The sequence below is a fragment of the Xenopus tropicalis genome, chromosome 10 (genome assembly GCF_000004195.4).
Source record: "Xenopus tropicalis strain Nigerian chromosome 10, UCB_Xtro_10.0, whole genome shotgun sequence".
Classification (NCBI taxonomy): Eukaryota; Metazoa; Chordata; class Amphibia; order Anura; family Pipidae; genus Xenopus; species Xenopus tropicalis.
In genome coordinates this window covers 12,199,861-12,226,705 of record NC_030686.2, presented here as the reverse complement: position 1 = coordinate 12,226,705, position 26,845 = coordinate 12,199,861, and the positions used below count along the sequence as shown (strand labels likewise).

The window sequence follows — 26,845 nt, the reverse complement described above, 5'->3', positions numbered from 1 at the left end:
GCAACTGAAACTGGCACAGGTTAAATAGAAGATAACAAATAAGTTATCTAGAAAATAATGATGTTCTACAGAGCTTATCTGCTATGTAACCTGAGCTTTTTTTTTCTTTGGCTGCCCCCATGGCTACACAGCAGCTTTGCTTCAGAAACACAACTATAGTTTATAGAAGCAAACACCCCAGTTGTACCAGTGCAGGGCAACACTACATTATATTTTAATTACTTTAAAACACTTTCATTTTTCGGTGTTACTGTTCCTTTAACGGCTGTGCCTATCCCAGAGGTTGTCAGTAGGGGTCACCCATGCACTTCTGCTCATCACAAACGCACATCTCCCCATACAATAGAGACAGGTACAATTACAAAAGAAATAAAACTGCAAGAAGAAAAAAATCATACTTCCAATATGTTATTTATTCATTTAGAAATTCCATATAAGAGAAATACAGTTATAATTTAATGCAAAGTTCAGGGGAATCCTTCAGAAGAGTTTTCAACCACATTATATATAATCACTTTAGTCAATGTTGCGTCATTTCAAAATCGAAAACTACCTCTATAAGTTGATACAGTTTAATAATATGAAACCTGGCAAGTTCTATGTATCTGATATAAGCTAGCCCATCTGTACAACCTGCAGTGATCATAAAGGCCCTTCCAGCCCTCATTCAAACCCTTCATGCCCAGATGAACAGCAAAACAACTGGTGATTGGAGATCCAGAACCAACCCATAGCTTCCTTCTTTCATTCTACCGCCCCGACCCTCCAGCTCTTTCAGCTACCTCCCAATGCAGGTATTAGATGGATTGCGGTAGGATTTGTAGGCAGGGTCGGACTGGGCTGCCGGGACAAATCCCGGTGGGCCCCGGCGGCCCAGACCCGACCTTTGCTGGCGCTCCCCCTGCCCGACTGTTCCTCCGCTGACACGTTAAATTTATGCACGCTCGGGGAAGACATCGGTTGGGGGGGGGTTTTGGGGGGCCCCTGGGGGGGGTTAGGGGACGCGGCCAGCGGGAGCCTCGGTGGGCCCTGCACCCCCCGGTCCGACCCTGTTTGTAGGTATGGGTTCCCTTTCCCTACCCTTACATAATGCCATTCCCAGTCTATGACCGTGTCAGTGGGTACAAATGTGGGTTGAAGGCCCAGGTATTGGTCTAAATGCAACACTCATGTGTAGCTAGCTCCCACCATACTTGCCCTATCCTGCGGCAGGACCCCCCTAAAGTCATGGGAGCAAAGTAGAAATATGGTACAGTACTGTAACTGGGGGAAGCTTTATACTGTTCAGGGCCCAAAGTAGAGTTTTCATCCCTTATATAATGTTGACACATTTTCGCAGCGCTTTACCAAGATTATTCATCATACACCAGTTCCTGCCCCAGAGGAGCTTACAATCTAAGGTCCCTATCCAATATACATACAGTATGGCCAATTTTAACAGAGGTGTCTTTCCTTCCCCAAAAAAATGAAAAGTGGCGGTTGACAACCACTACCTCCACTTTTGTGAATTCCCCCTATAGACTCCTTGCAGAATAAAGAATAGGGTCTTTTTTTTCGAACACATCACAAATACAAATCACAAAAGAAGACACAACAGACAATGCATCATCAATCTCCAAGGCCATAATCATAGGCATCGCATTCATTTATATATTGCACCACAGGGGTTAAAAAATCCCTATTCAAAACATACAAACAGTATGGAGATTCAATTTTACAAATTAGCAGAATAAAATACTTAAGTGCTGAGCAAAAAGACACAGGTCCATGTCCTGAAGAGCTTACAATTTTTAACCTACAGATACAATAATGGTGGGGGGCAAGAAGTGCACAAGTAGCTCATAAGTGCTTTGTATCTGAAGGTCAGGATTCCCATGGATGTCAACCCCAAAAATACATTTTTGCCTAATAAACGAAAACATAATTCCAAGCAACTTTCCAATGTGAATGTATTGAAAATGTTTAGTGCTTTAAAAGTTATGTGTAAATGTAATTGCTATTAAAAGCAGCATTTGCTGAACTCCTGGTTGTTACTTGTTAAACAATGTTGCAAAGGTCTGTCTCCTCCAGTGAGGCAGGTCTGTCAGGCTGCTGTCTTGGGCTGAGTCAGGGCCCCCAAGGCAGAGAATAGAAAAAGACAGACAAACACTTCTAATAGCAATTATATATACATTTGTAGTTAATGTGTACTGCACAGCTGCTTAGAATGATGTTTTCTTTAATTGGGCAAAAATTATATTTTGGGTTGGCCAAAATAAGACCCTGGAGTAGTATATCATTCAGAAAGGATCATCTTAACCCCCACTTCATGGCCAGTTGCTAACTGGACACTAGAACACACACAAAAAACAGTAAAGCCCCCAAACTATTGTCTATATACTGTATATCATCAGTTATATTAATCACACTATAAAAGCCGGAAATGGACAAGGAAAGAGGTGAAAGTGCAGGATAAGTAGGCAAACGCCCCATGTCTATTCAGTCCCAAATCTAACCCAGTCGAGTCAGCAGAGCGAGGGGCTGATAAGGGGATAGCCTGCCTACAGTTACTCCGTTGACTCCAGGTCATGGCAGAAGATATGATCCTGAAACACCTGAAAATTCTCAAACTCAGACCCACACTCCGGGCACTGCATTTGTACATGCCGCACGCTGCTGCCTCCGGGAGCTTCTCCGGGCTGGGGCTGTAAATAAAGCACAGAAAGAATTCATTGGTTGCCAATTAGATGCCCGACTGGTATTGGTGAGCAAGACGTCAACATGGTCACCAGCAAATGATTGCAGCCATTGGCTACTCGGCTGAATCTAGTGCAAACCACCATCTAAGGAAGATGGTTAAAGTGGGTTGTTCACCTTCAGGTTCATTTTTGGTATGTTATAGAATTCATTTTTCATTTGTTAGAGTTTTTTAATTACTTGGCTTTCTCCTTCCAGCTCCAGAGGGGGTCGCTGACCCCAGTGACCAAATAACTATTGCTCTGTCAAGCTACAATTCTACTGTTATTGCTACTTTCAATTACTTATCTTTCTATTTAGGCTTCCTCTACTAATATTCCTGTCTCTCTTTTAAATCACTCCCTGGTGGCTGGGTTAATTTGGACCCCAGAAACCAGATAGCTCCTAAACTAGAGAGCGGCTAAACAAAATGCTAAATCATTAAAAATCCTTCAAAAAATAAAAAATTAAAAGCAATTGCAAATTGTCTCTAAATTGCACTCTCTACATCATACTAAAAGGTAATTTAAAGGTGAACAACCCCTTTAAGGTGCCCATTCACGGTCTGACCCATGCAATACTCTGACCAATAGAAGTAAAGTCTAAAAAGAACATTGCTAGGAATGCTGTACAGGTATGGATCCGTTATCTGGAAACCCATTATCCAGAAAGTTCTGAACTGCGGAAAGGCCATATTAATTTTTAGAAATCATTTCCTTTTTCTCTGTAATAATAAAACAGTACCTGTACTTGATCCCAACTAAGATATAATTACCCCTTATTGGGGCAGAACAGCCCTATTGGGTTTATTTCATGGTTAAATGATTCCCTTTTCTCTGTAATAATAAAACAGTACCTGTACTTGATCCCAACTAAGATATAATTACCCCTTATTGGGGGCAGAACAGCCCTATTGGGTTTATTTCATGGTTAAATGATTCCCTTTTCTCTGTAATAATAAAACAGTACCTGTACTTGATCCCAACTAAGATATAATTACCCCTTATTGGGGGCAGAACAGCCCTATTGGGTTTATTTCATGGTTAAATGATTCCCTTTTCTCTGTAATAATAAAACCCTACCTGTACTTGATCCCAACTAAGATATAATTACCCCTTATTGGGGCAGAACAGCCCTATTGGGTTTATTTAATGGTTAAATGATTCCCTTTTCTCTGTAATAATAAAACAGTACCTGTACTTGATCCCAACTAAGATATAATTACCCCTTATTGGGGCAGAACAGCCCTATTGGGTTTATTTAATGGTTAAATGATTCCCTTTTCTCTGTAATAATAAAACAGTACCTGTACTTGATCCCAACTAAGATATAATTACCCCTTATTGGGGCAGAACAGCCCTATTGGGTTTATTTAATGGTTAAATGATTCCCTTTTCTCTGTAATAATAAAACAGTACCTGTACTTGATCCCAACTAAAATATAATTAATCTATATAGGAGGCAGATCTAGCCTACTAGGTTTATTTAATTCTTAAATTATTTTTTAGTACTCTTACGGCAGTGATTCCCATGATCCTATTTATGGAAAGATCCCTTATCTGGAAAACCCCAGGTCCCAAGCATTCTGGATAGCAAGTCCCATGCCTGTACCAGTTTAGAGGCCATCAGTGGCACTGTACATGCTCAGTGTACTCTGGGCTACAGCTAAGCTTAGGGGTTGTCAAAAATCATTAAAAACTAGAAAATGAGTTTATATCTGCCTTAGAAGCTGCAGAGTTGAAAATGGATTATGATGGAGCATACACTGGTTTCTATGCCTTCATGTAATGTGAGTTGGTGCCTAATAGCAGTCCATGCACGGTGAATCAACAGAAAAGAAGAGTGGGAGCCACCAAAGGTTTGGGCTGGTACAGAAGCCCCAAAGCTATGGTGAAATATGTCTAAACTAAATGTCCGTAGAGCTTTACTTCCCCTTTAATTTTTTCCCCTGAGGACAGATGCCTCCTTAATTATGTGCTACAGAAAGCCTTGGGCAGAGTGGCCAACCTGAGTAAATGAAGGTTATAAAGGCTATGGCACACACAGGCATTTTGGAAATTTAATTTTGGAGTCAATTTTCAGTTGAGAACTGTGTCAAAAACAGGCATTTTGAGCAAACACCCAAATACCCCTTTGGTTTATGTACTGCAAAAACGCGACGAATCGTTATGACTTACCTCATTTGCAAATGAAATCAGACTTTCGCCTGCAAAACATACAATAAATGTACTGGCTAATTATGTGTATTGGTAAGAAACACAGAACATCAGTGAAAATAAAAATAACACTGTGAGCATCTGGCAGAGAGTAACAAGAACACAGTGAGGGCCTGGCAGTGTGTAACCCCCACACAATAGGAAAATGGCAGTGAGTACCACACATACAGTAAATACACATGGTGGGCACAGGGCAGTGAGTAAACCACACTCAGTGGGCACGAGTACATAAGACGGCTGCTTACACACCAATATTAGAAAATTTATTGGTTCACAAATACAATTTTGAATAGTAGAATTAATCCCTTTAAGTACAGGCTTTCCCTATGGCTATATGAATGTGCTATGTGCATCCTTCATAATATATTCCACTATGGCTTTGGCAAACTAGGTGCTACTGGCCTGGCAATACAGTGATGTATTTAAGTGGTAAGATGCATATACAGTGGTATTTGGTATGTGGAACCATGTATATATGTGTTACAATGCACTTTCCAATGCATATATGTGATTATATAGTGCAGTGCATAGATGTGATTATGTAGTGCAGTGCATAGATGTGATTATGTAGTGCAGTGCATAGATGTGATTATGTAGTGCAGTGCATAGATGTGATTATGTAGTGCAGTGCATAGATGTGATTATGTAGTGCAGTGCATAGATGTGATTATGTAGTGCAGTGCATAGATGTGATTATGTAGTGCAGTGCATAGATGTGATTATGTAGTGCAGTGCATAGATGTGATTATGTAGTACAGTGCATAGATGTGATTATGTAGTGCAGTGCATAGATGTGATTATGTAGTGCAGTGCATATATGTGATTATGTAGTACAGTGCATAGATGTGATTATGTAGTGCAGTGCATAGATGTGATTATGTAGTGCAGTGCATAGATGTGATTATATAGTGCAGTGCATAGATGTGATTATGTAGTGCAGTGCATAGATGTGATTATGTAGTGCAGTGCATAGATGTGATTATGTAGTGCAGTGCATAGATGTGATTATGTAGTGCAGTGCATAGATGTGATTATGTAGTGCAGTGCATAGATGTGATTATGTAGTGCAGTGCATAGATGTGATTATGTAGTGCAGTGCATAGATGTGATTATGTAGTGCAGTGCATAGATGTGATTATGTAGTGCAGTGCATAGATGTGATTATGTAGTGCAGTGCATAGATGTGATTATGTAGTGCAGTGCATAGATGTGATTATGTAGTACAGTGCATAGATGTGATTATGTAGTACAATGCATATAGGTGGTATGAGTCTTAACTTATTAAAAAACGTTACCCTTCACTCACTGCAGTCGGTGATTTGGCGGGATCCATTGTTTTATAACATATAGAGGTTTTACCACAGAGACAAATCAAGGAAGCCCACTGTGATAACAGCTTGTACATCTTTCCCTTCTGGAAAAACACCAGCCACCCTATTTGAGACTTACTTTCGTAAGGGTTCTGGAAAAACAGGCCTTGGTTCCGGGGAGTGGATGAAGATTGCTCAGTGAGCAAGCGGTTCAGATGCTCAATCTCTGCTCCATCTCTCTACAAAGAGCCAGACACAAATCCCAGTTATAATGGTAAGAATTGGGTGCTGAGGGGAATCCTGACCTAGGGGCTGGTCTATTTGCTGGTATGGAGTCAGCAAAGATTTATGCTTACCACCCTCTGCCCATGCCATCCACCCTTGCACTCAACAGGTACAGTAAATATCAAGCACAGGGCAAATCAATTTGCATGAACAAGATGGTCATTAGGTGTCTCTATCCAGTGAGTGAGCAAACTAATAATAAACAATACACTCCAACTGGCACCTTTGAAATTGTGAAATCAAAATTGTGTGCGCCAATGTATACACGGCCACACGCAGCACAGCAGATCAGAACCACCAGCACTAAAAGGGTTAATGTTGAGTTGTTTTTTCTTGGTTGCAGCCCTTTAAATTTCTTTAACCAAATGCAGTTACCCCCACTGCAGCTACCCCCAGCCGGTGTCCCTTACCACGCGCTGCTGTTGCATGTCACTGATTTCAGCCTTTCTCAGTTCCAAGGTGTAGCTTAAGTCCTCCATTTGTCGCAGCACAGTTGCATTCTCTCTCTGTAAACACAGCACAACCCAAGTGGGCACATATTGCTCTCTCAGATGAATAACTCTAGATTGCATGGCCTAGCCTTCTGCGGATCTCTTTCTTGAAGGGAAATATACACCTTTTTTTAAATGAGATCATTCAGTTGGGTTTATGTAAAAAATAAATATATATAATATATATATATATATATATATATATGTTTTACACAGGCATACCTGATTCCTCAGCTTGAGAGAAAATTATGATAGTCCCTGATTAGTAGGAACCATTTCCCAACCCCTCCTAGGTTCAGAGACTCATTCAACCCCTCCCTCATCTTGTTTCAAGCTGAAGTGATGGATTCTGGGAACCTGGGCACCTCCCACTATGGAAAGCAAAGTCTCAGAATTCATCAGTTCAATAAAGTAGGTTCAAATGAGTAAGAAAAGGGGGAGATAAGAGGGTGCAGCAGAACACTTCCCATACACCAGTTATTAGACATACCTGCAACTGAGCCAACTGCTTTTCCATGGTTTCCATAGTCTTGTCCTTCTTCTCTAGGTTCTGCCTAAGATCAGCCACCTTTTCAGCCTAAAGAACACATGATCTTGTTAGTTTTGTATAGACAAATGCCCCAACCCTCAAAGTGGTTGGTGAGTTTGAGTTAACTTTTAGTATGATGTAGAGAGTAATATTCTAAGACAATCTGCAACTGGTCTTCATTTTTTATTTGTGGTTTTTAATTATTTCATTTTGTTTAGAAAAACATTTCAGTAGTTATCTGGTTGCCAGGGTTCAAATGTCCATAGCAGGGAGTGGTTTGCACAAGAGACTGATATATTTATAGGTGAGGACTTGAATTAAAAAATCAGTAATAAAATGTAACAATCGCAATAAGTGGTAACTTCACTGCACGATACATTTTTGGTTGCTGGGGTCAGTGACGCCCATTTGAAAGCTGGAAAGAGCCAGAAAAGGCAGGCAAACAATTCAAATACAATAAAAAAATAACTAATGAAGATCTATAGAAAAGTTGCTTGCAATTGGTCATTCTATAACATGCTTAAAGTTAACATAAAGGTGAACCACCCCTTTACTTATCTAAATTGGCAAGATGATGAAGGTAAATTATAGGCTTTAGATAACAAGTATGGTAAATGAAATATGCCAGGCAGTGTGCAATTACAGCCCTCCTGTACAGTCCTTGTCAGCTAATTAATGAGCCAAATCAATCCTACATCTCCCTTCCAACACTCCATGGACCTATCTGAATGTTGGTGCTAGTGCTTTTTTGTGTCTTTTTTTGTATAGTTCCAGCCCTACTGCACAGAACACCCAAAGCAAATAAGCCCCCCCAGTGTGTGTGTGGCAGGTGTGTATTAGTCACGTGTAAATGATCTCTCACCTCCTTAGTCAGCAATTCTATTGAATACTTATCCTTCTTCTTCTCCATCTGTATGTCTTGCAGCTGCACCTATTATAAAAGATATCTGAATTAAAGGAAAACTATACCCCAGAATGCTTAACCAACAGATAACATAATATAAACTAAGTGATCTATTAAAGAATCTTGCCAAACTGGAATGTATATATAGATGTATTATAAATATTACTTTTACATCTTTTCCCCTGAGCCACCATTTTGTGATGGGCTGTGTGCTCCCTCAGAGATCAGCTGACAGGAAATAATGCAGCTCTAACTGTAACAGGAAGTAGTGTGAAAGCAAAAGAACTTTGTCCATTCATTGGCTGATGTGACCTAACATGTATGTGTGCCTTGGCTTGTTTGTGTGCTCTGTGAATCCTATGAGCCCAGGAGGCGGCCCATAATTTTTAAAATTACAATTTTCTATTTAGGATTACCCAATGGCACATACTACTAAAAAAGTATATTTTTATGAAAATGGTTTATTTAGATGAAGCAGGGTTTTACCTATGAGCTTGTTTATGCAATATATTTTTATAGAGACCTACATAGTTTGGGAGTATAGTTTCCCTTGCTCATTGCAAAGCGTTACAGAGACAATGTCATGTACACATACACGTCCCATGCAGAGGCACTGCCAATTTGCCTTTTTACTCTGCTTTATTATACACAGCAGCATGTGTAAATATGTGGCTGATACTTTGCACTAGAGCCAGTGTACCCTAGAACATCCCTGCGGATTTAAACTCAACTCATGGGATTAACTAAAATGGTGCATCGTTATATGGCACCTCTCTGCTAACCCTATGAAAAAGCTTGGGAATTCAACCATGAGGTAATTATATCTACAGAAAACCATCAGTGGCTGTTGTCTTTGTAATACAGCCCCCTGGCCACTTTGCCATGCCACTGACACTGCTAAACTCTTGTAAGCAGTGTCAGACTGGGGTGCCAGGGGCCCAATGGAGCTGCTGCCTGGGGGCAAAGTAACACACAAGAGAAAGCAGATCCTATATCCCAGGGATCCCCAACCTTTTATACTTGTTAGCCACATTCAAATGGAAAAGTGTTGGGGAGCAACACAAGCATGGAAAAAGTTCCTGGGGGCGCAAATAAGAGCTATAATTGGCTATTTGGTAGCCCCTATGTGAGCTGGCAGCCTATAGAAGGCTCTGTTTGGCAATTACACTGGGTTTTTATGCAATTAAAACTTGCCTCCTAACCAGAAATTCAAAAAGAGCACCTGCTTTGAGGCCACTGGGAGCAACATTCAAAGGGTTGGTGAGCAACATGATGCCCCTGAGCCACTGGTTGGGGATCACTGCTATAGCTGATCTGTCCAAGGTACAATAAAATAGGTAGTTAATTAGGTCATGGAGCACAGATAAGCAAGAGTACTCATTAGAGTACTCTCTAATGCACTCTGTGCATTGGTAATCTAATTTGCCACCTCACAAGGACCAAACATGGAGTAACTTCAGTTTATCCATTTGCCCTGTTAAGCTTAAGAAATAACAAAAACATTTTTTGTGATTAAAACATCAACCAAAACGTATGTTCCGCAAAATCCCTATTCATTTTTACATAAGTTGAACAGTCCAACACACAACCATTCATTTATTTGGGCTATAAAGCGAACTTCCGAATCCAAAATATCACACTGGACACAGAAAAGTTTTCATGATTTAGAAATGGAAACCTTTAATGGGACCTGAATCTAATACTGTTTCATGCATAAAGAAAATGTCATTTTTAGCAAATATACTAACATTTCTCATTGTTTTCAAAGGATAACGGACTTCTGGGTAAACAAATATCGCTTTCAGTTATAAATAAATTAGAAACCGTGGGGTAAAAAAGCATGCGTAATGAAGGCATATTGAAAACTTGCTTCAAATTACTTTGTTATACAAAAAAAGATTTAGGTTATAGTTCTCCTTTAAAGGAAAGCAACAGTTCAAATGCAGCTGTCTGTAGTCTAGTGTTTCGGAGCTTTGCCAAGCGACAAAGCCACATTTTAAATGTAAGGTTTAAAGGAGAAGGAAAGGTAAAAACTAAGTAAGCTTTATCAGAAAGGTCTATGTAGATACAGCCATAAGCACTCACAGTAATGCTGCACTGAGTCCTCTGTCAAAAGAGTTGTTGTATCTGTTTTACTGTGCCAGAAACATGCAGCTCTCTCCTGCTCCCCCCTCCCTCAAGAATGCTCCCCCCCTTTGAATGTGGATCTGAGCCAATCAGCAGGAAGCTTCCTTATAGTCTTACAAACTGAGCATATACACTGGTCTGGTTCTCGTTGCAGGAGTGAGGCATTATGGGAACTGTCTTCACACAGCTCAGCATTTTTTCTTTCTGTTTGGCTTCAGATCTTCTTAACGGGAGAAATATGGGGAGACTTAAAGGCACTATTGAGAGAACTGAAGGTATGCCTGCAGCTTGAGATTAACCCTTAATTAGCCTTTCCTTCTCCTTTAATGCAAATGGCTGAAATACGCTAGTGGAGAAATGCCCATAACCACCCCTGCCACCTCCTACTGATTGGAATAACAAACACCAGTAAAAAACAGTGGGACCACCTTAGGTATTAAAGGAGAAGGAAATGTAAAAACTAAGTAAGCTTTATCAGAAAGGTCTATGTAAATACAGCCATAAGCACTCACAGAAACACTGCACTGTGTTCCCTATCAAAAGAAACACAGGATTTCTTGTTTTCATTTTTGTGAACATGTTCTTCGGTATCAGACTTCCTCTCTTTTAGGGCTCCTTCAGGTTTGGGGCACAAGTCTGCTCAGTTCTTTCCTCCCTCTCTCCCTTTTCCTGCTCCCCCCTCCCTCCCTTTTCCTGCTCCTCCCTCCCTTTTCCTGCTCCCCCCTCCCATAAGAATGCATAAGAACTCACTGCCCCCTCCCTTAGGAATGTGTGATCTGAGCTTCTAATGGCTATAACTGCAGCAGGAAGCTACCAAAACCAAGCTAAAATGGCAGCTGCTATCAGAGGGAGCTTCTAGGGCTCGTTACTCAGGTATATTAAAGCTTTCTGCTGAATAAATATAGCGTTCTAGGTGGCACTAATGTGGCAAATCTATTGGCAGTAAAATGACAAAATGATTTTCCTTCTCCTTTAAAATAAGAGTAATAGAGTTGTTAGATTTATTGGTTAATTACCTGGAGCAGGTGATGTTTTGCTTCTGCGTCCCATAGCTTGTCCTTTAGCTCTTGCACCTCCTCCTTAAGAATCCAAGAGGAAAAATAGTGGTTTCAGTACATATGCATTATATATATATAACATATATAATGGTTTAAAATTTAGTGGTTGAGCACAACTTTCCCTTTTTTTGCTATAGCTTATACAGGAGCAGTGGCCAGCTCCTTGTTGTAGCTCCCACCCCTCCCAGCTGCAGTCAGGTGATCCCAGTGGAGCCAATAATAGGGCAACCATATGGGGGTTTTAACCTTGAAAGCAAGAAAGTTGCAGGTAAAACCTAGTCCCTTGGCTAAATGTATATTGAAGCAGTAGAATTCTTGGTGAATCGCATAAGTCAGTGTAGGAACTGGTCAAAAGGGATGACTTTGACGCAGTTGGCCAGCTTGAAGTATATTGCAATATATGGACAAACAATCCCTGTTTTGTTTAAAGGGAAGGGCATTTCTTAGTAGCTTAAATGCACCGAATGTCTTAATGTTCTATATATTGATAATGGGTGAGTGCAGAGGATCTCTTCTTGTTGTTGTTTCTATGTATTTTGTGGTCACAACCTCATTGCACCCCCGCCTAATGGTTTAAAATTTAGTGGTTGAGCACAACTTTCCCTTTTTTTGCTATAGCTTATATATAAATATTAATATGTACTTGTGACTTGGGGGAGGATTTTAAAAGCAATCTATGTTTGTTTGCCAATGACACTGAACTACGCAGGATAATTAAATCCATCCAAGATCTATGCAGGGGCATCATCTGGGCAAACTGGGCAACCACCCTTTTACCTTCGCAACCCACAAATTGCACTTTTTCCATCTACTGGTCCCCAAATATCACATTCCCCATTTATCCCCCCTGATGGTGGGCCCTGTTGCCCTAAATTTAAAAAGACATAAAATCACAATAGGAGAAGGCACATTTTTCTCTTAACAAAGCATTTGTAAGTTTCCATCTAATATAAGCAATGTAGCTTTGGTCCCCAGTGCCCAAAAGGGATATTATTAAAACAGGGTGAGCCTGGAGAAGAGCCATTAAGCTAATCAACTGTATGGAACATGTTTGTATGAATAAAAGGCTGGCCACATTAGGAATGTTTACACTGGAAAAGCTCACTTGGCCAACATATGTCTCTACATATTTATCACATCCCATTTCAAGCCACCACGTCAGGGAGATATATTCAATATGTAAAAAAAAAAAAATACAGTTCTCTACCCTATTGATGTGTCATGAAAAAGAAACCTTCACTGGCAGAATTCCATTTGTTACCATATATGATTGTATCGCAAAGAAATATGTAGAGTGGTTAGAACATACTGGCCTATTATACTTAATGATTCTTCCAGTGTTCAATGAATTTCCATTGTTTGCCTATCGTTAAGCTCCGTATGAAAATTGGGAATACCCCACCACAACCATACAGGTATTATCTTTATTTCACTCAGTTCTCTACCAGATGCAATTGTATTGGCAGATAAAATACTTTCAAGAAAGGGTTGGCTACCCTTAAAGCAACTGAGAAAGTACAAGGCTTTTATTGTGACTGTTATTCTTGTTAGTAAAATGCTAATCTAGAAACGTGCCTGACTGTAATGCAAACCACTTGAAAGAGTCAGGACCAGTGGTTCTCAGGCTTACAATATACACACATCAGTACTGGTGCATTTCAGGTGATTCCCATTACAATCAATGGGTGAAGCTGTTTTGGTGTTTTTCTGGCAAATGAAATACACCAGTCTGTGTTAAAAGTACCCTTCCTGGCTGCCAGTTTCCTTTGCCTCTCACCTTAGGTCACTTGCACACAGTCAGATTTTCAGGGGTTTTACACACTGCATTGTCCCCCATCTAATAACCTACTCTGTAAATGTTCTCTGCCACCTGCACTGCTGTGAAACCGCCAGGACAGGATTACCACTTAAAAAAGCCCATAAGCACCACTGTAGCTTGACTTCTCTAATCTCTAATCACGGAAATACAGAAGAGGAGTTTTACCCAATAGCTGGTATTCACTATGGAATAAATATATATATTACATATACTGCTGTACAGAAAGTAAGCTTTTATATACATCATTTATTACCTCCTGATTTTTTGCTTCTTCTGAGTATTTTTTCAGTGAAAACTCCATATCATTTGTATGTTTGTGAAGTTCCATATTTTCTTCCTTTAACCTGGACATTGAGAGAGCAATTGAGTGAACAAGGATTCATGTGACCAGACACAATAATAAATCCTGCATGAACCCTATTGGCAGGGCCGGAACTAGGGGTAGGCAGAAGAGGCAGCTGCCTAGGGCGCAACGACTGAGGGGCGCCAGGTAGGAGCCTCTCCTGCCTACCTCTAGTGCTACTTTGTCATTGCCTCCGCCGCTTGTCATTAGCAGCGGAGGCAATGACCGATCTAATCACACCACCCCCCATGCATCTCCTCCTATGCTTTGGCGCGCATGCACCGTTCGGGGGGCGGGGAGGTGGGCGGAGTTGGCCGACCGGGTTGCCTAGGGAACCCGGTCGGCTTGGCCCGCCCCTGCCTATTGGTACAAATACTCACTGGTTCTGCTCCAGCTGCAGGGATCTAATGTCATTCTGCACTCTCTCTCGCTCCTCTTCAGCAGATACCACCTTCAGGTGAAGAGACCCATTCTTGCATTTTTCCTCCTCTAGTTGCCTTTCAAGCTCCTGAGTGACCAATAGAAATGCACATACATATATATATATATTTTTTTTTTTAACATTTCGGTTTCCACCTGTCAAAAGGACCTTGAGAAAGGCCACGTGTAGTGACCGAAACGTTAAGAGAAACTTATCCTAAAACTTGCTAAGTTGTGAAAGCAAAATGGCTAATAAATGAATTTTACAAGCAGTAATTTTTTTAATGTTTAATTTTTTATTTCAGAGTTCCTCAAAAAGTTTCCTGCTACAAACAGCACAATCATGCTGGGAGCCACAGACTGATCACCTTGCCATTACCTGATTTTGTTGGTCCAGCTCCTCATTTTTCTTGGCACATTCCAACTGCTGGGCCTGCAGAGACTCTATCAGTGCCGCTTTGTTCTTCTGTTCTAAAGCCAGCTGTGTGCACTCATCTTGCAAGGTGCATTTATCTTTCTCCAAGGCCGCTACCTTTTCCTAAAAAGGGAGAAATGGAGTAAAAATGTGTCATGGACTGTCATAGGAAAATGTGTTTTTTTAAAATAAGAGTAAATGAGTCATTTGATGGACAGTTTCATTACCAGAAGCTGGAGATTAATTACCTCTAGCACCCTTTGCTTTTCCTTCATCCCTTGAGCCTCCTCCTAAAAAACAAGGAAAAATATCAGTATGTATTGTCCTGCTCCCATCACGGTGAGAAGTGAATCAACAGGCAGTTTACTCGCAAAATACGCAGAATATAATGAGCAGGTATTAAACAGAATGCAAACATACCAACGATGCTTGGATAGGCCCGCTTCAAAATGAGTATGGGTGCTGATTTCAGAGACATTTATCTCACACAATGGGGAAGATTTATTAAAATGTGAGTTTAGTACATAAAAACTCACCCACGTCTATTCCTTCCAATGGGTTTTTTTAGAAGCATATTTAGCAAATTCTGAGTTCTAACTTTCACCCATTGATAAATATACTTCTAAAAATCCCATAGGAATGAATAGGATGCGGATAAGTGTTTATGTATTAAGCACTAAACTCACATTTTGATCAGTCTGCCCCTATGTCTAAATGCTGCGATGTTATACGTTCCATTGATACTCTTAGGAAGTGGAGTGAAGCATTATCAGTGATGTTGCCCAGGGCAACCAATCATCAATTAGATTTCACCAGTTAGAAAACCAAAGCAAAGCATCTGATTGGCTGCTATGAGCAACATCACTGGTAATGTTTCACTACACATTTTACATAGCATGATAAATATACCCCTTAGAATGTAGCGGCAGAGCCTTAAAGGGGTTGTTCACCTTTAAATTATCTTATTTATATTATGATGTAGAGACTGCTCTTCTGAGACAATTTGCAACTGGTCTTCATTTTTTATTGTTTGCAGTTTTTTAATTACTTAGTTTTTTGATCAGTAGCTCTCCAGAAATTTCAGCAGCCGTCTGGTTGCTAGGGTCCAATTTAACCTAGCAACAAGGCAGTTATTTGAAAGAGAGACAGGGATATGAATTGAGGACAGCCTAAAAAGAAAGATAAGTAATAAAAAACTGTAGTCTCTCACAGCTAGGGTTAGTGACCCCCATTTGAAAGCTTGAAGAAGTCAGAAGAGGAGGGCAAATAACTTAAAAACTATAAAAAATGAAGGCCAATTGCAAAGTTGCTAAGAATAGGCCATTCTAGAGCATACTAAATGTTAACCTGAAGGTGAACCACCCCTTTTATCAAAATTGATGGTTATATCAGATGCAGGCAGAGAATGGCCTGCCTAATTTGCCCCCATGTAATTTTAGACGCCATAATTTCAAATATTGCAGCAGTGCTGGTAATTATTTTTCTAATCCACATAATGGGAACAGGCTGCACTCAGATCCCATTTAACTTACACTATGGCATATGTGATATATATACACTGCAATGCCCATTTGTCATCATGACCCAGCCAACATTAAATTAAGTGGCACTGAACATGTAGGAAATATGACAAAATGGAGGAGTTGGGGATCAATTGCTAGCTCAGCAAGAGGTTTACTGGATCTACACAATGGTTCCAAAGAGACTGAATGATGATATATCATTTGGCTGCTTTTTACCCTGCAGATAATTTTGCCCTTTTTACTATCCTATATCTGGATAGGTCAGTCACGGATTTGTTTTTGGATTTTTGGATTCTTTAATAGCAGCTCTAGTAGACATACATGGTCATGTTTCCATTTTTGTGTAGATTAAGAACTTTCTGTCATATCTGTATAAACACATGTGACGGAATCTAGCATTAACTGCTCTATTCCAAGTGTTTAGCAGCCAGCGCTCACTAACCCCATACTCTCACCTCAGTTGTCACCAGCAGAATGTCCTCCTCGCCTTCATCCTGGATTTTGCGGCACAACTGGAAGGGGATGCTGACACCTCGCACCTCGCCCTTCTGATCCACATAGCAAAACTGGTAATAGTCATCACTTTCCTTGGGCAAGTAATATGCTGCAATACAACAGTACGCCAGTGAGAGCGCTGTCTAGTTTAGGTGTCTCAGTCCTGCCAAAGGCAAATGCAAGAGAAAACGGACCTGCTTTCTGCCTTAGCTGAAAGGGTCGATGTAAAAATGAACTTTTAGGGGCACATTTACAAAGGCACGAATGCTCGAGCGTTCATGCGAACGCTCCGAGTGTATTTTCGCCGATTTTTTCGGGCGTCCAGACGCCTTTTTCGTACGCCACACGACTTTTTCGGACATTTGCACGAAAAAATCGGGAAGGTTTTACCACTGTTTACAATTGTTGGGTACGAAAATTTCGTGACTTTCGGATCGCCAATACGATATTTTCGTGACTAATATGATTTTTTCGTAAGCATTTTCGTGATATTTGCGACCTTCAGAAATTTTCGTTTCCAATCCGATTTTTTCCCATTCGTGGATTAGTAAATGTGCCCCTTAGTATGTTGTACTCTAAGTAATTCCTTAGCTGTGCTCAACCTGATGGAATAACCCACTGCAACTCACTAACCTTTAAAGGTCACGCGCTTCTCCAAACCCTGCTCTTCACAATCAGCGGAGACCCAGGTGTAGTACTCTCTAGTTGTCTTCCAGGAAACCTGCGGAGTGTTATATACCATGGTTATATCAATACTGTAACATAATGCATAGCCGAAAAGATACGTAAAGCCTGCGGGGGAACCCAGAAGGATAAATTATGGATTAAAGGATAAAATAAGGATGAATTATATCTTAGTTGGGATCAAGTACAGGTACTGTTTTATTATTACAGAGAAAAGGGAATCATTTAACCATGAAATAAACCCAATAGGGCTGTTCTGCCCCCAATAAGGGGTAATTATATCTTAGTTGGGATCAAGTACAGGTACTGTTTTATTATTACAGAGAAAAGGGAATCATTTAACCATTAAATAAACCCAATAGGGCTGTTCTGCCCCCAATAAGGGGTAATTATATCTTAGTTGGGATCAAGTACAGGTACTGTTTTATTATTACAGAGAAAAGGGAATCATTTAACCATTAAATAAACCCAATAGGGCTGTTCTGCCCCCAATAAGGGGTAATTATATCTTAGTTGGGATCAAGTACAGGTACTGTTTTATTATTACAGAGAAAAGGGAATAACTTAACCATTAAATAAACCCAATAGGGCTGTTCTGCCCCCAATAAGGGGTAATTATATCTTAGTTGGGATCAAGTACAAGGTTCTGTTTTATTATTACAGAGAAAAATGAAATATTTTTCTTTAATTTGAATTATTAGATTAAAGTTGACCTTCCCGTAATGTGGAGCTTTCTGGCTAATAGATTTCCAAATAACAGGTTCAATACCTGTACAGCTATCTGGATGATAGGTCCCTTTTAAGACAAAATTACATCATGGGAAAAATAAAGGAGCACTCAACCACAAGATTTCCACACTGTTCCTGCTAAGATGCTCTCTTCCTCTTTAAGGGCTCGCCTTGATTCTTATAGTGAGTCAGCAGTGTCTGAGGCTCCAACTGAAAGTACTTTCACTTTCACAATCTTTAGCTGTCCCTGAGTGCTGGGGGTTCAAACACAACAACAGCTAAAGGGCTGCATATCTGTATTACTGATACCAGTTTGCCCTACTGTAACTGCTTAGCTCCCCCAACCCCTGTTCTGAAGGGGCAACGCTATATATGGAGACCAGTGCAGCCCCTTAAAGACACCTCTATCTAATTCAGTCTTGGCATTTGACTTCCTGTGTAGGAATAACAGTGTATCTCACATCTGCTATAAATTCATGTAACTTATGGCCAAAATTCAGCTTGAATGGCCACACAGTGGTTTATCTCTATAAAATCTAGTAATGATTTAGAAACAAGTCACACTACATTATATTGAAATGCTTACAAAATATTTCTTTTCTTGGCGTTGAGCTTGCATAGCTTGCTTAAAGGGGGTGTAAAATCAAAATCTCAATTCAGTGTGTATTTATATAGATAGGAAAGCTCTATATAATATGTTGTTCTAATAAAAATCATGTTTCACTTCCTTATCTGTACCTACATAGTTACATAGGGTTGAAAAAAGACCAGAGTCCATCAAGTTCAGCCCATCCAAGTAAACCCAGCACCCACAACCTATACTGACCTATCTATACACTCACATACATAAATTATATATACAACCACTAGTACTAACTGTAGATATTAGTATCACAATAGCCTTGGATATTCTGCTTGTTCAAGAACTCATCCAGGCCCCTCTTATAGGCATTAACAGAATCTGCCATTACCCCATCACTAGGAAGGGCATTCCCCAACCTCACTGCCCTCACCGTGAGGAACCCCCTACGCTGCTTCAAATGGAAGCTCCGTTCCTCTAATCTAAAGGGGGGGCCTCTGGTGCACTGATTGTTTTTATGGGAAAAAAGAACACCCCCCATCTGTCTATAATCCCCTCTAATGTACTTGTATGGAGTAATCATGTCCCCTCGCAAGCGCCTCTTTTCCAGAGAAAACAACCCCAGCCCTGACAGTCTCACCTCATAGTTTAACCCTTCCATCCCCTTTACCAGTTTAGTTGCAGTCTCTGCACTCTCTCCAGCTCATTAATATCCCTCTTAAGGACTGGATCCCAAAACTGCCCCCCATACTCAAGGTGAGGCCTTACCAGGGACCTATAAAGAGGCAAAATTATGTTCTCATCCCTTGAGTCAATGCCCTTTTTATACAAGACAGCACTTTATTTGCTTTAGTAGCCACAGAATGACACTGCCTGGAATTAGACAACTTGTTATCTACAAGTTATCTGCCGGATTTACTCTTAACAGCAATTGACTAAAGACAATCTGGTAAACAAACTGCATTTTTTTTTTAAGTTTGGTATAAAACAGTCCTTGCTTTTGTTTTGTTTTCTTTTTCAAGTTGTAGAGAAGCCCCCTGCTATTTTTCCACATCAGGATGGCAGCTAGCTATGTAGGTTTCCAGGAACTGTGATCAGAGCTCATTTCAGGGCAATAGCATAAAATGCAAAATACAAAGGCTAAATAACACACAAGGATTATGATTTCTGACTATACATCCCATTTAAAGGACAAGCAAAGGTTAAGTCACTGGGGGTGCCAAAATGTTAGGCACCCCCAAGTGACTTTAATCGCTTGCCTTGTACCCCGGGCTGGTGCCCCTGTTAAGAGAGAACAGCATCAGGCTGGGGTAGCAGCGAGCGCTTCCTCCTTCCGCGTTGGCACGTTGCGCAGTAGAGTGATAAGCCGAACTTTAACAACAAAATCGGCTTTCACTCTAATGTGCATGCCCCGGCCCAGGGATTTCGCCACAGAAGAAACACGCAAGAAGGAAGCGCTCGCTACAGCTACCCCGAGCTGGTGTGGTTCTCTCCTAACAGGGGCACCAGCCTGGGGTTCAAGGTAAGCGATTTAAGTCACTTGGGGTGCCTAACATTTTGGCACCCCCAAGTGACTTAGCCTTTCCTGCTCCTTTAAGGGCCACACTAAAACATCAGCATTCTCTGAAAGTACAGCAGAGCAACAACAGGTCTTCTCATACATCCACAATAGTGATAAGCTGGTTGACCCAAAACCGTGGGACCCGTGGATTTAACAAAAGGTTAGATGTGTTTAGGTTGAAATGTAGTGGGCTTGGGTAGGGTGTGGGTTAGATTGCTGAAATACACTCAATTACCTCTCTTGGAGGCACACACAGAAGTAGGGTACAGAGCAGGTTAAGGTTTTGTGGGTGAGAGTCGAGCGCAATGTGAGTTTTCCCTGACCCGCACATCTCTAGTTCACAAGAAAGCTAACTGGCTGTTTTGATCACCACTGTCATCCAGCTGTGGCCAAAACACCCATTTCTGTTGTCACCAAAAATGAAACATGGAACCCAAATTATTTTTTCATTAAATCATCCATTCCTGTTATAAATGTATTTAAAAATCAATCATATATTGCCTGTCCCGCCTCTATGCCGCAGGTGGGATGATTGTCAGCTCAGATTTTTAATTACAATTACTTTAACTTTCCATTCAGCACTTTCTAGATATCACCCAGATAGCAAATGTATAAGTTTGGGGAGATACAAAGCTTGCCTTAATAACAGTGTACACAAAATGGCGCTGGCCTGCTGGCTGTGACTGTAAATTCCAAGACTGAAAAAAAAAGTAAAGTAAAAGTAAAGTTTATTTTGCTCAACTAACATGATAGGAAAGGATTTGGAATTATTTTTTAGGGTGACAGCTCCCCTTTAATGGAAATAAAGAAAAGGTGGCAGGTGGAAGGGGTGTTTTGTTTATTGCTGGATGGCAGCGACAAACTGGTGTGGGAGAAATTACATCTGAGAAAACGATAAATCACTGGGCCCCAAAACTAAATCATTTCAAGGGCTCCCCAAACTTTGGGAATAAGACATTTTTCCATTTATATATACAGGTTTGGGATCTCTTATTCACAAATCCATTATCCAGAAAGCTCCGAATTACAGAAAACCTGTCTCCCATAGACTCCATTTTAATCAAATAATTCAGAATTTTAAAACTGATTTCCCTTTTCTCTGTAGTAATAAAACAGTACCTGTACTTGATCCCAACTAAGATATAATTACCCCTTATTGGGGGCAGAACAGTCCTATTGGGTTTATTTAATGGTTAAATGATTCCCTTTTCTCTGTAATAATAAAACAGTACCTGTACTTGATCCCAACTAAGATATAATTACCCCTTATTGGGGGCAGAACAGCCCTATTGGGTTTATTTCATGGTTAAATGATTCCCTTTTCTCTGTAATAATAAAACAGTACCTGTACTTGATCCCAACTAAGATATAATTACCCCTTATTGGGGGCAGAACAGCCCTATTGGGTTTATTTAATGGTTAAATGATTCCCTTTTCTCTGTAATAATAAAACAGTACCTGTACTTGATCCCAACTAAGATATAATTACCCCTTATTGGGGCAGAACAGCCCTATTGGGTTTATTTCATGGTTAAATGATTCCCTTTTCTCTGTAATAATAAAACAGTACCTGTACTTGATCCCAACTAAGACATAATTACCCCTTATTGGGGCAGAACAGCCCTATTGGGTTTATTTAATGATTAAATGATTCCCTTTTCTCTGTAATAATAAAACAGTACCTGTACTTGATCCCAACTAAGATATAATTACCCCTTATTGGGGGCAGAACAGCCCTATTGGGTTTATTTAATGGTTAAATGATTCCCTTTTCTCTGTAATAATAAAACAGTACCTGTATTTGATCCCAACTAAGATATAATTACCCCTTATTGGGGCAGAACAGTCCTATTGGGTTTATTTAATGGTTAAATGATTCCCTTTTCTCTGTAATAATAAAACAGTCCCTGTACTTGATCCCAACTAAGATATACATAATCCTTATTTGGTGCAAAACAATCCGATTGGGTTTAATTAATGGTCTATTGATTTTTAATTAGACTTAGGGCTCTCAAAACTCAGTTCGCGGGTGAACATGTAAGTCGCCGGCGGGATGGCAGACGCGGCGGCGCGATTTCGCGCAAATCGCCCCGCTGCGTCTGCCATCCCACCGGCGACTTACATTGTCGCCGATGGGATGGCAGGGGAAGGCAACTCGGGGAGATTAGTCGCCCGCGAACAGGGAGTTTTGCCGCAGGCGACTAATCTCCCCATGTGCCAGAGCCCTTAAGGTATGGAGATCCAAATTATGGAAAGACCCCTTATCCGGAATACCCTTGTTTCCGAGCATTCTGGATAACGGGTCCTATACCTGTATTTAAACTGCTCATCGGTTAGTGCCCCACGGGACCCCCTGCAGTCCCTGGGTCTGTTTCCCATATATATATATATATATATATATAGTATATCTCAGTATATATACCATATACATTATACACATTAAAGGGTTAGGATGGGGTAAAGCCTAGCTATGTATTGCTGAATATTCCCAAGCACTTCCTTACCTTAAAGATGCCCACCCAGTCCTTCTTGGCAGGATGAAACCCTGAGGTGTAAGTAAAGTAACATATGATGTCTATGCCAGGCACATAGGACTGCTCCACCCTGCTGAAGACCACCTGAGAGTAGTTGCGCTCCTCCGGCTGGAGCATGGAAGTGGGGGGCGCGTCGGAGGCCATCGGACACACTCCTTACATGGCACTGGGCACAAGACCAAAAATGGCAGAAGGACAGTGGAAGGGCAGCTGGCAGTTAAACAGAGAATGGCACAAAACGAACTAATCGGGGAACCACGCAGCTTTCCATAAAACGAAAGTGAATTGGTGTTTATAAGAAGTAACTTCCTTGTTCTCAGCGCCCCCTAGTGGTCAGTGGAGGAACATACCTGTCCCGAATGATAAGTTGATCTTACAGTGTATCTGACTGATACCGAGAGTTTTGGCTTCCACCTATGTATTCGAACCTTGATTTCTTTTCAGCCCCAGCAGCACCATAGCACACTACAAAATTACAGGCGGTTGTAGGGCTAATTTTTCGATAATAGGTATAGGGCCCTCTGTATATCAAGTACTTTATGCCTGCTCTTGCCCATGTAATAGTGGGGGCCCCCAACCATTACAGGGACACAGTATGGGGAAAATGGTTACAAAGTGCTTATAAATGTTGTATATAGCAGCATATACACTGGTTATCCTGAACTATCCTAAACCTTCTGTTGTTGTTGCATTGTATTATCCAGTTATGTAAAATTGACTTTCTTAGGTTCTGCTGCACAAACAATCTTTAAGGCCCCCCCCCATCCAAGTAGGGTTGCCACCTTTTTTGGATAAATTTCTGGATCATTTTTCCAGCCAGGCTAATAAAATACAGGCCGGGTGGCAGCTGTATATCCAAGTCTCGTAACAACTATCTATCTGCTGATAGTTATGCCACGGATTCCACCAGCCTAGAGCCCCAGACCTTATGCATTGCCAGAACCCCCTCATTCCCAAGACTGATGCCACACCAGGCGTATGGTGTACGCGTATGGTGAAAACCGCTTGAACCGTATGAATGGAAAACGCTCTGTTGCAGGCACATGTAGCCGAAATACGCATAAAAACGCAAGACTTTGCATTCTCTTGCGTTTTTATGCAGATATTGGCTACATGTGCCTGCACCGGAGCGTATTCCATTCATTCTGGTGCAGGCTCAGTTAGGGGCATATGGTGCGTATGGCGCATATTTTTGGCAAGCGTTTTTCAGCTTGACGAAAATATACGCCATACGCCTGGTATGGCATTAGCCTAACAGTGACCCTGAATAATTGTATAACAATAAAAATCCTGTAAAAATGTTCCAAAAGTGAGTTGCTAGACCAGCAAATTCATTCACATCCAAATCTTTTTACAACCCCCCCCAAACCGCTTGTGGCAAGGCTTAATTATCAGTGGAAGTATTAATAATGAGAGGAGTGAGACCAAACAATATGGGTCACAAGTCACTCTTGCCCATGCAGCACATTCACAACTAAGAGTTATCTGCAGGGGCATTGACACCGCAATTTCAAGGCCAGGCAGAGAAACTGTGAGTAGCAGATAAACCAGTGGATGGACAGCTCTTCTGGACCAAGTAGTATTGCCTTGGGCACTAATACTACTTGGCCATGCAGGACAGAGTGAAAGGTGAGGCCATACTGATCAGTATAAGTGTTTTAAATATTAAGTAAATATACAGAAATGTGCAGCTGTTCAGAACCAAGATATTTTGTGTTTTGACTTTTGCGGCAGCACATACTATGGTCTCTCCTAGCAGCAAAGGTGCCACATTGATTGTGTCAGTGTAGCTGCCACCAACAACTTACAGAAGATCATTGATCCAGCACCTGTGCTAACAAATGAGTGCAAAAGTTAACTCTATAGCCACACAATGAGTTTTCCCACACAAAATCAATTCTGTAAAAATAATTATTCAGACAAAATGAAATTTGTCCACATAAAATGATTTAGTGTTGACAAAAGTTCTAATGCCTTTACACCTTAGGCCTCATTTACAAAGTGCATATTAATATATATATAAAAACACATAGGGTGACGGCACTCACAGGAATTTTACGCAGGAGTCAAAATTTTTTGAGAGAAATAAAGTGAAGATTTATTGGTCCGACGTTTCAGTTCCCACTGGAACTTTCTTCAGGGATATGCAAAGTTCCAGTGGGAACTGAAACGTCGGACCAATAAATCTTCACTTTATTTCTCTCAAAAGATTTTGACTCCTATGTGTTTTTATGTCCAATTTACTGCACTGGCACCGAGGTAGTATCCGAGTTTTGTGGTGTGCAGCTTCCTGGCTATCTACATCAATATATATATATATACAGTATATATATATATAATCCAGGTGTAAGTGTGTGGTGAAGAGAAGCGTGTATCCTCAATAAAGCATTTGACCCATCCATCATACACTTGTCTGTTGTGTGTATACTGTATGCGGTCATACATTGGCTGATTAAAGCTGACCCAGTCACATATATGGGGTCTGCAGATAACAGAGATTTTCCCTTGGGGCATGAATCGCATCAGTGCATTGATGCTGTCCTCTCCAGGCGGCCTACATTGTTGGCTTTTATGATCAGCCAAACAAGTGGAGCTTGCAGTCAGTGGCCAGCTTTAGAATGGATTAACTTAATCTTAAATAACCATTAGTCTCCTGCCCACGTGAGGTCACAACCTACCCCTTTGCCGAAGTTAGTGGCCGCTAAAGCTGACAAACCTAGCTGTATGGTCAATGAAAATAAGAGGCTCAGCAGGGGTAGGGGTAGGCATCAGACGCAGGCAACCTCAGGGAGGGTATGGGGGGATTCAAGGGGAGGCATTTGCGTATGGTTGCCTCTTTTCCTGGGAAAAATACCAGCCTTCCTTTAGTTTTATGTTTTTTCCTATTAATAACATTGGCATCAAGCACCACTTTGACTGGCCAGGCCGGTAAAACAGTAGCCACATGCACCCTCCCCTACCTTCCAAGTCTTCCACTAAAATAACAAGTTCCCCAGGCCCCCAGTTTAAGATGACAGTAACTGGTAGTTCTGTGCCTCTCTTCTCATACTATTGCAGGTTTCTACGGCAGCTGCTGCCTCAAACTTGTTACATGTATCTTTTCTGGGCCTCAGCCTGGTCACATGGTGCTGTGTGTGTGAGAGTGAGACTGTGTTAGAAAATGGCTTCCCTGTGTGTATGTGTGAGAGAGTGAGACTGTTAGAAAATGGCTTCCCTGTGTGTGTGAGAGAGTGAGTGTGAGTCTGTATATTTATGTTTATATATTATTGCGCAGTGAGGGGAGAGTATGGCTACCTGTGGCTGCTGCACCAAGGGAACCCACCAATTCCCAGTCTGTATTTATTCTGTGAGGAGAAGGTAGGTTTATTTTGCTAAAGTGATACTGACACCAGAAAGTAAATCTTTTTTTACATCTATCATAACATTGTCTTTGCAAGAACTTTATAATTTTGCCATAAAAATATTTGCCTGAGGCGTTTACATTACCTGTCTGATCCCCTGTGTTCCTCTATGAGGGGGCGGCCATATTTGTCTGTTAGCATTAGAAGCTATAACTGACAGGCTGAGAAGGGACAGTCAGGTTGGCAAAACAGTCAGGTTTAGGTAACAATTACTTACAAAACAAAACCTTTCAGCAAAAAACCGTCAACACAACCTATAGGTAGCTTTTTATGTATATTCATATTTTGAAAAGTTGTTTTTTTGTGTCAGTATCACTATAGTTTTTTGCTCTTTTCCTGCTTAAAGAGTATCCCAATAAGTCTCTCAATATAAATATGTTTAAACCATTAATCAATTTTTAACCATTACATTTAAGTTTTATTTTAACCATTAAATATATATATATATATATAACATAGTGTCTGGCCAGCCATTTATGTAAACTCTCTCTTTTTGATAGCCACATTAATGACTGCTTCTGGTTAAATGTTTTTATAATAGATATATATCAGGTTCTGAAATATTAAAGAAAGGAGAATTTAAGAGGGCAACTGTGCTAATTTTAACGCATTTCCTACAATTGCATCAGGTGCATCTTCCCCTGGTGACAGCAATGACTCTGGGAAAAATGCTGCATTGTGGCAAAAGAACCATAGCTCAAGATTG

The 26,845-nt window shown here is 40.7% G+C and overlaps 1 protein-coding gene across 1 annotated transcript; it reads right to left on the bottom strand.

The window, feature by feature from the left end:
* Positions 1 to 395: 395 nt before the first annotated feature.
* Positions 396 to 22,980, bottom strand: calcoco2 (calcium binding and coiled-coil domain 2). Its single transcript, NM_001006827.1, is given in 14 exon segments — positions 396 to 2,684; positions 4,893 to 4,921; positions 6,381 to 6,480; positions 6,937 to 7,032; positions 7,508 to 7,594; positions 8,409 to 8,477; positions 11,594 to 11,656; positions 13,708 to 13,798; positions 14,178 to 14,305; positions 14,597 to 14,755; positions 14,881 to 14,922; positions 16,611 to 16,759; positions 17,284 to 17,371; positions 22,709 to 22,980. Coding segments are annotated over 14 exon segments (1,413 nt in total). The 5' UTR covers positions 22,883 to 22,980; the 3' UTR covers positions 396 to 2,546.
* Positions 22,981 to 26,845: the final 3,865 nt, after the last annotated feature.